The 11,621-nt window shown below is 47.3% G+C and overlaps 1 protein-coding gene across 1 annotated transcript; it reads right to left on the bottom strand.

Annotated features, from left to right (window-relative positions):
• Positions 1-3,759: 3,759 nt before the first annotated feature.
• Positions 3,760-11,140, bottom strand: LOC120909368 (oocyte zinc finger protein XlCOF7.1-like). The gene is made up of 5 exons (XM_040321125.1): positions 11,031-11,140; positions 10,637-10,799; positions 8,728-8,919; positions 8,522-8,600; positions 3,760-5,732 (listed from the first exon to the last, which is right to left on the bottom strand). The coding sequence occupies exons 2-5, from the start codon at positions 10,712-10,714 to the stop codon at positions 4,300-4,302; spliced, it is 1,782 nt and encodes a 593-aa protein (XP_040177059.1). The 5' UTR covers positions 10,715-10,799; positions 11,031-11,140; the 3' UTR covers positions 3,760-4,299.
• Between the last annotated feature and the right edge of the window lie 481 nt (positions 11,141-11,621).

Below are 11,621 nucleotides of genomic sequence, written 5' to 3'. Positions count from 1 at the left end.
CCCCCCCCCCCCCACGTGTTTCTCTGGCTTACCGTTTTTACCACAAGCCTGGGAAACGATCCAAAGGTTCGCGCAGCTGGCCATAGAGGTGAGCAGAGTCTAGATTGTCTCTGATCACCTCTATGATCGAACCAGAGTGACGTTATGATGTGTAGCATAGTAGCCCATTATGCTTTACCTTTGCAGGGAAACAAAGAGGAAGTAAAACCCATCAGGGTTTTCTTCCTCTTTAAAGAGGTTGTAAACCTCCAAACCCCCCCCCCCCCCTTAAAAAAAAAAAGGCAAGACAAAGGCATAATGAACCAGTATGCATTGCCTTAGAATGATGCCCTGCAGTGCCGCCTGCACTCCACGCCACACGGCTGACATCTTTCCTCCGGAGTTACTTCTGGGTTTGCGGGCTCCGGCGCTGTGATTGGACGAAGTTGCAGTGATGTTACTGCCACGCGTGGGTGCCGCCAGACACGGCATGGGTACTGAAGAAACGGCACGAGCAGGTAGTTTAGGAGATATTGACAGTATATACAGGTAAGCCTCATTATAGGCCACTGATGGCGAACCTTGGCACCCCAGATGTTTTAAAACTACATTTCCCATGATGCTCCACTACACTGCAGAGTGCATGAGCATCATGGGAAATGTAGTTCCAAAACATCTGGGGTGCCGAAGGTTCGCTATCACTGTTCTAGGCTTACCTGTAGGTACAAGTGGTGTAACAGAGTTTACAACCACTTTTCCTACTTCCTGTACTTAAACCACTTGCCGACCAGCTGCTATCGTTATACGGCGGCATGTCAGCACGATCCCATGAACCGCCGTAAGTGTACGTTGGTTCCTTTAACCTCTTGTCGACTATTTACTTTGGCAGAATTGAAAAAAAGAAAGCTCTATTTGTGGGGGGAAAAAAGGACGTCCATTTTGTCTGGGTACAGCGTCGCACGTCTGCTCAATTGTCAATGGTCCGGTCATTGGGTAGCCTATTCTTCCGGGGCTGAAGTGTTTAAAGTGATTATAAAGGGAAGTTTAACCACTTAAGGACCGCCTCCTGCACATATACGTCGGCAGAATGGCACGGCTGGGCACATGTACGTACAGGTACGTCCTGTACTAGTACCCAAAATATAGCGCAAAAAATAAAAACCGCAGAGGTGATCAAATACCACCAAAAGAAAGCTCTATTTGTGGGGAAAAAAAGGACGCCAATTTTGTTTAGGAGCTACGTCGCATGACCGCGCAATTGTCAGTTAAAGCGACGCAGTGCCGAATCGCAAAAAGGGGCAAGGTCCTTTAGCTGCATATTGGTCCGGGTCTTAAGTGGTTAAAAAGAGAAAACTAACATGTCATACTTACCTGCTCTGTGTAATGGTATTGCACAGAGCAGCCCTGATTCTCCTCTTCTCGGGGTCCCCCGTTGCCCCTCCTGCCAAGTGTCCGCAGGGAAAACAATGCTTTTGGTTGTATACCTGGCTGTGGCCAATCACGGCAAAGAGGATCAATATCTTGCTCATGATCAGATCTCTAGTAGTGTCTTCAATAGTATAGTGTCCCCAAAAACGCATCCCCAAAGACATGTAACAAAATATATTTATGAAGATTTTTTTTTTTATTAAAATATGTTTTTTAACAGAGTACAAAATATTTTTTTTTTTTTTTAAATTTTCCATATTTTTTTATTTGTATAATAAAAAACAAAAAAAACCCGGTGGTGGTCAAATTTTAGCAAAAGAAAGCTCTGTTTGTGTGAAAAAAAAAAATTATATAAATTTTATTTGGGTACGGCGTTGCATGACTGAGCAATGGCCAGTTAAATTAGCGCAGCGCTGAATATCAAAAATTGGTGTGCTCACGAAGGGGGTAAGACCTTCCTAGCCAGTGTCTGTTAGCACCAGATTGTCTGACACGCTATCACAGTCTCACTAGAAGTCGCTGATCATCATCATTTGGAGTATAGTGTCTGTACGGATCAGCAGCTTGATCACGATCAGAACTATACTACTGTCCCCAAAAGTGGTTAAAAATATGCTAAAATGTTGCACAATTAAAAGGGGTTGTAAAGGTTTTTTTTTTTTTTTTTAAATAGCAAACATGTCATACTTACCTCCACTGTGCAGCTCCATTGTGGCCCCGATCCTCGTCTTCTGGGGTCCCTCGGCGGCTGTCTCGGCTCCTCCCCGCAAGAGCCAACCCCCGTTGTGGGAAGCTCTCTCCCAAGGGGGGGTTAGCTTGCGGGCGTGCTCCCGTGTGATACAGTGGTGGCCATAGCCGCCAAGTGTATCACTTGGCCCCCCCCCCCGGCGCGCCACGTCATTGATTAGATTCAGAGCAGCGGGAGCCAATGGCTGCGCTGCTATCAATCTGCAATGAAGAACCGAGAAAAGCCGAGAAGACAGGGGCGAGAAGACGCGGGACTTTCGAGGGCTCAGGTAAGTAAACGGGTGGGGCTGGGGGGCTTGTAAGCATTGCATGTTTTTTTCACCTTAAAGGGGTGTTCCAGTAATTTTTTATGTTTATTAAAATTCAGCAGCTACAAAAAGTGTAGCTGCTGGCTTTTAATAAACAGACACTCACCTGCTCCACGTTCCAGCGACGCGCCGGCCGGAGCTCCGCTCCTCTCCCCCCCTCTCCGGCCGGCGTCTTCATTCCAAGTGTGGGCACCCGGCTGTGACAGCTTTCGGCTTCACGGCCGGGCACCCACTGCACATGCGTGAGCGTCACTGCGCATGCATGAGCGCCGCGGCGCCATCCAATTGGACAGGCGATCGCCTGGGACCTGTCATGTGTCCCAGGCGATCGCCTACAGGGAGGGGCTGCAGAAAGGCGATTAGGCTATTCGCCTTAGCAGCCCCTCGGCGGAAGGAGGAAGTGGGACAGGAAGTCCCACTTCTCCTGAAGCCCCCCCCCCTTAAAAAAAAAATTACATGCCAAATGTGGCATGTAAGGGGGCGAGGAGTGGATTAAGCGGAAGTTCCACTTTTGGGTGGAACTAAGCTTTAATGCATCCTATGCATTACAACCCCTTTAAACAAAATGTCAGTGTCTACATTTCACACTCTTATGCCGCGTACAGACGGTCGTTTTCTGTGAAGTAAAAAACAACGTTTTTGAAACTTCAATTTTCAAAAACGACGTTGCCTACACACCATCGTTTTTTCACAATGCTCTAGCAAAGCAAGGTTACGTTCACCACGTTTTTTCCATTGAAGCTCGCTTCATAACTAGCTTCTGGGCATGCGCGGGTTCAAAACCTTGGTTTTAAACGTCATTTTTTGCTACACATGGTCAATTTCTGTGAGACAAAAAACAACGTTTTGAAAAACGACATAAAAAATTGATGCATGCTCAAATTTTTTTTTTGTCGTTTTTCAGAAGACATAAAACGACGTTTTCCCCCACACACGGTCATTTTAATTGACGTTTTTAAAAACGTCGTTTTTTTACATCACATAAAGCGACCGTGTGTACGGGGCATTATCCTTTCAGGTTCTGCTACAAAGTGGCAGGTCCACGTTAGAAGTAGTCAGCCCTACAAAAAAACTGCTTATCCAGTTATAGGTGGAAGCTTGTGGCTCAATCACTGATCTCCACAGTGATGGTCCCGGACGAGCCCCCAACTAACACCATGTTCAGCTGATGACATTTTGCACAACAAACATTCTACTAAAAGCGGAGTTCCACCCAAAAGTAAAACTTCATTGTACTCCTTCCCCCCTCTGGTGCCACATTTGACACCTTTCGGGGGGGGGGGGGGGGGATACCGGTCTTTCACAGGTATTCTTTCCCCACTTCAGGGAGACCCAGCTGCGGATATCTGCGTCACCGCTCGGGCTCCCTCCTCCTTCCCCGGCCGCCGGGCCAGTAGGAAAGAGGAGCGGAGCGCATTGGCAGTAGGGTTCCTGGCGGGAAGCCGTAAGGCTACACTGCCAGGTTCCCTTATTTGCAATGGAGGCGTCAGCACCCCCGACAGCTGATGGAAACATCAGCTGCGGTGCCGACATTGCTGGACTCCAGGACAGGCAAGTGTCCGATTATTAAATACTGCAGCTGCTGGCTTTTAATTTTTGCAGCGGTGGGCGGACCTCCGCTTTAATGAGGGGGCCTTAGCCGTCTTGTAATGGCCGTGGCATGTGGGTAGCACTGGCTATTTCCTACAGAAGGTGGTGGGTCAGTCAGCTTACAGGAATCTTACCCAACAGTGAAGTATCTGCTTTCAGTAGGCCGACCCTACTTTGCAAGGATTGAGAATTTTACCTTGAATGTACAAAAATACAAGATCAAACCACAAATAAAAGGGAGCCCAGTTTATCTCCTGTGCGTTTTATGATGCTCGCGAAGGTGGGATTTCTGCGAGAAGCACTTAGCGCATTCTGTGCACTTAAAGGGTCGCTCTCCCGTGTGGACCCTCCTGTGCCTAAGAAGGTCAGAGTTACTGATGAAGCCTTTCCCGCACTCCAAACAAGAATAAGGCTTTTCCCCCGTATGAGTCCTTTGATGTATCACCAGCTGGGAGTTACAAGGGAAACACTTTCGACACTCTGTGCATGAATAGGGTTTCTCTCTCGTGTGGACCCTTTGGTGTATGACCAGCGTCGACTTGGTGGCGAAACGCTTGGTGCAAGCGGAGCAGCCGAACGGCTTCTCTCCGGTGTGAACCCGTTGGTGTACGATAAGATGGGAGTTGCTGGTAAAACATTTCCCACATTCGGAACATGAGAATTGCGACTTACTGAGGTGATCCCCCTGGTGTAAACCCGGCTGAGACCCAACAGGAAAAACCTCCCCACATTCAAAACAAGAGGTCTTCTTAAACTTCCAAGGGTCAGCGGGGCCTAAGGTGTTAAAAGACCCCGTGTGATGATCCAAGCTCACAGAAGTTGTACTTTTGGGGCTAGTCCTTATTTTTTTGCCACCTGCATCCTCTACTGAACTTTTCTCTTCCACATTGTCCAAAAAGTTGGTCTGATGGTTGAATCCTTGAGAACTTCCATTGCTTGTTCCTAATTCTTGGCCACCTCCAGTCCATACAGGGCTCTTTTCATAGCACGGATCATCAGCAGAATCAGTGCTTGCGAATTCCGAGCCGGCCTCTGTATTACAGCCACCTTTGGTGTGAATCCTTTCATGCCGAAAAAGACTTAACTGGGTACTGAAACATCTGCTGCATCCCGAGCAGGCAAACGGTTTGGACCGCACATGACCTTCTTGGGGAGAAGCCACGTTCGAGGTATGAGAAAAACAGATTTCACCATCCGAAACAGGGATTTGACGTTTCATTGGCGTCGAGGGTGTGCCAGTCGTCTTTGTTTCCACAAGTGGCAAAGGGTTTTCGAAATCTGGGCCAGCATTATGATCGATGGTTTGGATACTGGAGGTCTCGGCAGGATTGTCTGGAATAGAAGCTAGCTCCGTATAGGAGGGTTCATAAAAAGCCATCTCACCTTCTTCGTTCAAGGTGTACTCCTCCTTGATGAAGGTCGAAGAGTTTTCTGCACTATTGCCGGAGGAGAAGATTTCGGTGTAGGTAAGGTGGCCTTCCTCGCAAGAGACCGTTTCCAGCTTGATTTGAGCAGCCGCATATTGTGTATGTTCACAATGTGTGGAGGTGTCGGAGTTCAGGAGACAGTCTTCGTCAGGTGAACCCGGCTCATTTTTAATTTGCACAAATGAATTATCGGCGTGATCCGATGGTGTGGAAATTGGACCTAGTTCTTCCCATGTGGCGGTATGATTTGTCTCTAACAAAGAAAAATAAAAGGGACACGGTAAAGCATATATTTTTTTTTCACAGCCTTGTTGTTTGTCCTCAGTGGCCTACCATTCTCCTAAAAGGGGTTGTAAAGGTTTAATCATGTTTTTTTTTTAACCACTTAAGGACCGCCTCCTGCACATATACGTCGGCAGAATGGCACGGCTGGGCACATGTACGTACAGGTACGTCCTGTACTAGTACCCAGCCGTGGGGCGCGCGCCCGCTGCGCGCTCCCCGGTCCGAAGCACCGGGACCAGCGGACCCGATCGCCGCTTTAGACCCGCGATCGGTCCCCGGAGCTGAAGAACGGGGAGAGCCGTGTGTAAACACGGCTTCCCCGATCTTCACTGTGGCGGCTGCATCGATCGTGTCATCCCTTTTATAGGGGGACACAATCGATGACGTCACACCTACAGCCACACCCCCCTACAGTTGTAAACACACACTAGGTGAACCCTAACTCCTACAGCGCCCCCTGTGGTTAACTCCCAAACTGCAATTGTCATTTTCACAATAAACAATGCATTTTAAATGCATTTTTTGCTGTGAAAATTACAATGGTCCCAAAAATGTGTCAAAATTGTCCGAAGTGTCCGCCATAATGTCGCAGTCACGAAAAAAAAAAATCGCTGATCGCCACCATAAGTAGTAAAAATAAATAAAAAAAATGCAATAAAACTATCCCCTTTTTTGTAAACGCTATAAATTTTGCGCAAACCAACCGATAAACGCTTATTGCGATTTTTTTTACCAAAAATAGGTAGAAGAATACGCATCGGCCTAAACTGAGTAAAAAAAAATGTTTTTTTATATATTTTTGGGGGATATTTATTATAGCAAAAAGTAAAAAATATTGATTTTTTTTCAAAATTGTCGCTCTATTTTTGTTTATAGCGCAAAAAATAAAAACCGCAGAGGTGATAAAATACCACCAAAAGAACGCTCTATTTGTGGGAAAAAAAGGACGCCAATTTTGTTTGGGAGCCACGCCGCACGACCGCGCAATTGTCAGTTAAAGCGACGCAGTGCCGAATCGCAAAAAGGGGCAAGGTCCTTTAGCTGCATTTTGGTCCAGGTCTTAAGTGGTTAAATAACAAACATACCATACTTACCTTCACTGTGCAGTTCGTTTTGCACAGAGTGGCCCCCGATCCTCGTCTTCTGGGGTCCCTCAGCGGCTGTCCCGGCTCCTCCACACAAGAGCTAACCCCCTTCTGGGAAGCGCTCTCCCAAGGGGGTTACCTTGAGGGTGTGCTCCCGTGTGATACAGTCGGCGACCATAGCCACCGAGTGTATCAGTCTGCCCCGCCCCCCCGTCATTGATTTGATTGACAGCAGCGGGAGCCAATGGCTGCGGTGCTAGCAATCATACAATGAAGAGCCCACAAGAGCTGGGGGAAAGCAACGCGGAATCGCGCCCACGGAGATTAGGGGCTCAGGTAAGTAAAACGGGAGCTTAGGGGGGCCGGAGAGTTCAAGGTGCTTTTTCACCTTAATGCATCTGAAGAAACACAAAGCTGGCAGGGCAGGAGATGAGCTGTAGTTACATAGCGCTTAAAGGTCTTAGGTGTAGTTCCATAACACTTAAGGTGGCGTTATAGTTCAACACACCAACATACTGAACTCATCAATCAACATACAAAGCTATCTACAACTCTGCCCAATCTACATGGACAATCTTGCCCCAAAATATCACCCAACCTGTCCTCTGTGCTCCTCCATAGTCTCCTGCTCTCTAGCTCCCCCATCACCTTCTCCCATGCTTGCCCCCAGGACTTCTCCAGAACCTCCCCCACTCTCTGGAACTTCCTACACCAACCTGCCTGACTATCTCCTTTAGACGATCCCTGAAAACTCTTCTCTTCAGAGAAAACTATCCCACCTACAAACAAAGGGCCAGATTCTCAAAAGAGTTAAGACGGCGCAACACCATTTGCACCGTTGTAAGTCCTAATCTGGCCCGGCGTATCTATGCGACTGATTCTTAAAATCAGTTACGCATAGATATCCATTAGATCTGACAGGCGTAAGGCTCTTACGCTGTCAGAACTTAAATGCAATTTTTTTTCCCGCCCCTAGGTGTCGCCTCGTTGTTTTCCCCGTCGTCTATGCAAATTAGCTATTTACGTGAGATGCGCGGACGACGCAGTGAATTTACGACGTTTCCGTAAGCGTAAACTTGCCCCAAGTTTACGAAGGTCCGTCGTATGCCATGTCAAGTATGGCGTCGGGTCAGCGTCGTCTTTTTCCGTCGTTTTCGTAAGTCATTCGCGAATACGACTTTACGTCAATGACGCTCACGTCGGCGTCATTGACGTTTTCCGTCGTGAGCTGGAGCATGCGCACTGGGCTATTTTCATGCCCGGCGCATGCGCAGTTCGATCGTCGCGGGGGCGCGCTTAATTTAAATACAAGCCAACCCCCTTTGAATTACGCGGCCTTACGCCGGGCCATTTACACTACGCCGCCGCAAATTACGGAGCAAGTGCTTGGAGAATACGGCACTTGCCTCCAGTAATTTGCGGCGGCGTAGTGTAAATGGCTTACACTACGCAAACGCCGATTCTATGAGAATCTGGCCCAAAATGTTTTAAATTTCTCCATCAAGATATCTGAAAAGCTTTCAAAATCAGGGTTCTACTAACCCTCTTGTCTGGATTTGTATGGTAACCGTACTGTCTTCAAATGTTGACACTATATAAATCCTGTATAGTCATCCTTTTTTATGCTTTTACAGAAATACGTTTCCAATATCATGGCAATTAGGCCTCTTACCTTTGGAGGTGTCCGTATTACGATTCTCCATCACGACACCTTTGACCAGATCTCTGTGTCCCAACAAATACTGCCACACCTGCATGAGAGAGAGAGACAGAGATGACACCTTATAGGAACCTGACACACACAAAGATACCGTCACCATCCAGACACATCCCTCGTCTGTTACTGGATAATGTCCCAGAATTCCCGGCACCGCTCACCTCTCCCGTTAGGAAGTGAATGATCCTGTTGGCGAGCTCCAAGACCTTCTTGTCGTTGTTTTCTCCATGGGAAGGGGAAAGAACTGACTGAGCAGGGACAGGGCTCTGGCTTCTGCTCCATCCAACTGACCCTCGCGATTGGTTGGTGGGAACCACTGGCTGGCCAGTTGTCTTCTTCACAACTGTATAGTCCTAAGAAATGAGGGGGACATTTTATAGACATGGTTGAGGCATCCCAGTTACAGAGTCCTCAAAATGTCATGTGCTGCTCTGTGTTTCATTAATAGAGATAAGAGTGATGTCATGTGACCTCCCAGAATCCTCCTCACCTCTCCGGTCAGGTCTGTGTTTTATTAATAGAGATAAGAGTGATGTCATGTGACCTCCCAGAATCCTCCTCACCTCTCCGGTCAGGTCTGTGTTTTATTAATAGAGATAAGAGTGATGTCATGTGACCTCCCAGAATCCTCCTCACCTCTCCGGTCAGCTCTGTGTTTTATTAATAGAGATAAGAGTGATGTCATGTGACCTCCCAGAATCCTCCTCACCTCTCCGGTCAGGTCTGTGTTTTATTAAGGTGGAACTTCCGCTTAATCCACTCCTTCGCCCCCTTACATGCCATATTTGTCATGTAATTTTTTTTTGCAGGGGAGTGGGGTCTTCAGGAGGAGTGGGACTTCCTTTCCCATTTCCTCCTTCCGCCCAGGGACCGCCTAGGCGTAACGTCATATCGCCTACAGCGGCCCCTCCCTGCAGGTGATCGCCTGGGACATGTGACAGATCCCAGGCGATCGCCTGACCAATCACAGTGCGCAGCGCTGCTCGCGCATGCCCAGTGACTGCCCGGCCGTGAAGCCGAAAGCTGTCACGGCCGAGTGCCCACACTTAGAATGAAGACTCCGGCCGGACGAGGAGCGGAGCAGGTGAGTGTCTGTTTATTAAAAGCCAGCAGCTACACTTTTTGTAGCTGCTGACTTTTAATAAACAGTAAAAAGGCTGGAACTCCCCTTTAATAGAGATAAGGGTGATGTCATGTGACCTCCCAGAATCCTCCTCACCTCTCCGGTCAGCTCTGTGTTTTATTAATAGAGATAAGAGAGATGTCATGTGACCTCCCAGAATCCTCCTCACCTCTACAGTCAGCTCTGTGTTTTATTAATAGAGATAAGAGTGATGTCATGTGACCTCCCAGAATCCTCCTCACCTCTACAGTCAGCTCTGTGTTTTATTAATAGAGATAAGAGTGATGTCATGTGACCTCCCAGAATCCTCCTCACCTCTCCGGTCAGGTCTGTGTTTTATTAATAAAGTTAAGAGTGATGTCATGTGACTTCCCAGAATCCTCCTCACCTCTCCGGTCAGGTCTGTGTTTTATTAATAGAGATAAGAGTGATGTCATGTGACCTCCCAGAATCCTCCTCACCTCAGGTCTGTGTTTTTACCAAAGTGGAGTTCCACCCGTTTATTAGTTTATTAAAAGTCATCAGCTACAAAAAGCATAGCTGCTGACTTTTAATAAACCGACACTTACCTGCTCCACGCTCCTCTCCTCGGCGCCGTCATGGTAACTGTGGGCACCGGGCCGTGACAGCTTACGGCTTTACGGCCAGGTGTGCATTGCGCATGCGTGAGCCGTGCTGCGCTCTCCTATTGGCCAGCCAATCTTCTGGGACCTGAGCTGTGTTCCAGAAGATCGCTGGCAGGGAGGGGCCGCCTAGGTGGCCGAAGATAGGAAGTGGGACAGGAAGTCCAACTAAAAAGAGGTTACACACTCCCCCCCCCCCCAAAAAAAATGACATGCCAAATGTGGCATGTCAGGGGGTGAGGAGTGCTTAAAGCAAAAGTTCCACTTTTGGGTGGAACCCCGCTTTAATAGTGATGTCATGCGATCTCCCAGAATCCCCCTCACCTCTCCGGTCAGCAGGTAGAGGATCTCCAGGGTGAGGTTCAGGACGCTGTCAGTCATACATCTTTGGTTGGGGTCCATGCTGTGCTGGTGTCCTCGCGTAGCCACCACCCCCTTGATGTGATGATAATAATGACGTGGTATAACGTGCCACAGTTGGCAAGCCCTTTAGAAAGACATAAAATTATTAACATGTAACAAAAAACAAACAAAAATAACAACATACAACACGCTAAATAACAACAATGATATAATACTAAACCCCTTCAAATAATAATGAAATAATACAAATAAAACCCCAAATGCCATAATAAACATGCCTGAGAGGGACAAAGCTGTTTGTATGAAGGCAGCTGGGTCCCTGGGGTGCAATACCTCCGGGATGTCACACTCCTACCTGGCTGGAGGGCGTCTTCTGGATGTTTTCTAAACAGCTTCTTAGTCAAAAGATACCAGGCTACCACATCACTTCCGGGTTCTGCGTTCCACCACCCGGGTTGGCTCTGCGTTCCAAGCCTCTTCTTCTGGGCGCCTCCTTTCTGGCTGCGATTGGACAGAGCGTGCTTTTCCGGCTGCTGGAACGCACAACTGCACCGCTTGGAACGCACGGACCGGAAGCGCCTTCGAATGCAGGAGAAGCAGATGTGAATAAAGAGGTTCCAAGCACGGAGCGGATTATTATTATTATTTTAATCAAATGATAATAAGGTAATGCAATGGGGTTTATTATATATTTGGCTATAATGGAAAGATTTCAATATTGTTGATTTATTTTTAATTATGATAATGGCATTAGTGCAGAGAGAGGGTTATTGTTATTGTTTATGTTGTTATTGTTATTACTACTATGATGTCATAAAAATATAATAATTAAATTATTTGTGATAATGTTAAAACATCAACACTCATATTTTAATGTATTGTTTTTATTGTTATTATTATTATATTAATTGTTGCTGTATAACCCCTTTTGTGTCAGCGAGAATTG

This window comes from Rana temporaria, chromosome 8 (genome assembly GCF_905171775.1).
Source record: "Rana temporaria chromosome 8, aRanTem1.1, whole genome shotgun sequence".
In the NCBI taxonomy this organism is placed as follows: domain Eukaryota; kingdom Metazoa; phylum Chordata; class Amphibia; order Anura; family Ranidae; genus Rana; species Rana temporaria.
Note: the sequence above shows the minus strand (reverse complement) of the source record. Positions and strands in the feature narration are given on the sequence as shown.

What these genes read in the sequence shown, in the direction of transcription:
- LOC120909368 (XM_040321125.1), bottom strand. Translation starts at nt 10,714, where the DNA reads ATGGACCCCAACCAAAGATGTATGACTGACAGCGTCCTGAACCTCACC. An exon ending in TCTACCTGCTGACCGGAGAG is followed by an intron (nt 8,920 to 10,636) that starts GTGAGGGGGATT and finishes CTCATTTCTTAG; the next exon opens with GACTATACAGTTGTGAAGAA. An exon ending in TTCACTTCCTAACGGGAGAG is followed by an intron (nt 8,601 to 8,727) that starts GTGAGCGGTGCC and finishes TCTCTCATGCAG; the next exon opens with GTGTGGCAGTATTTGTTGGG.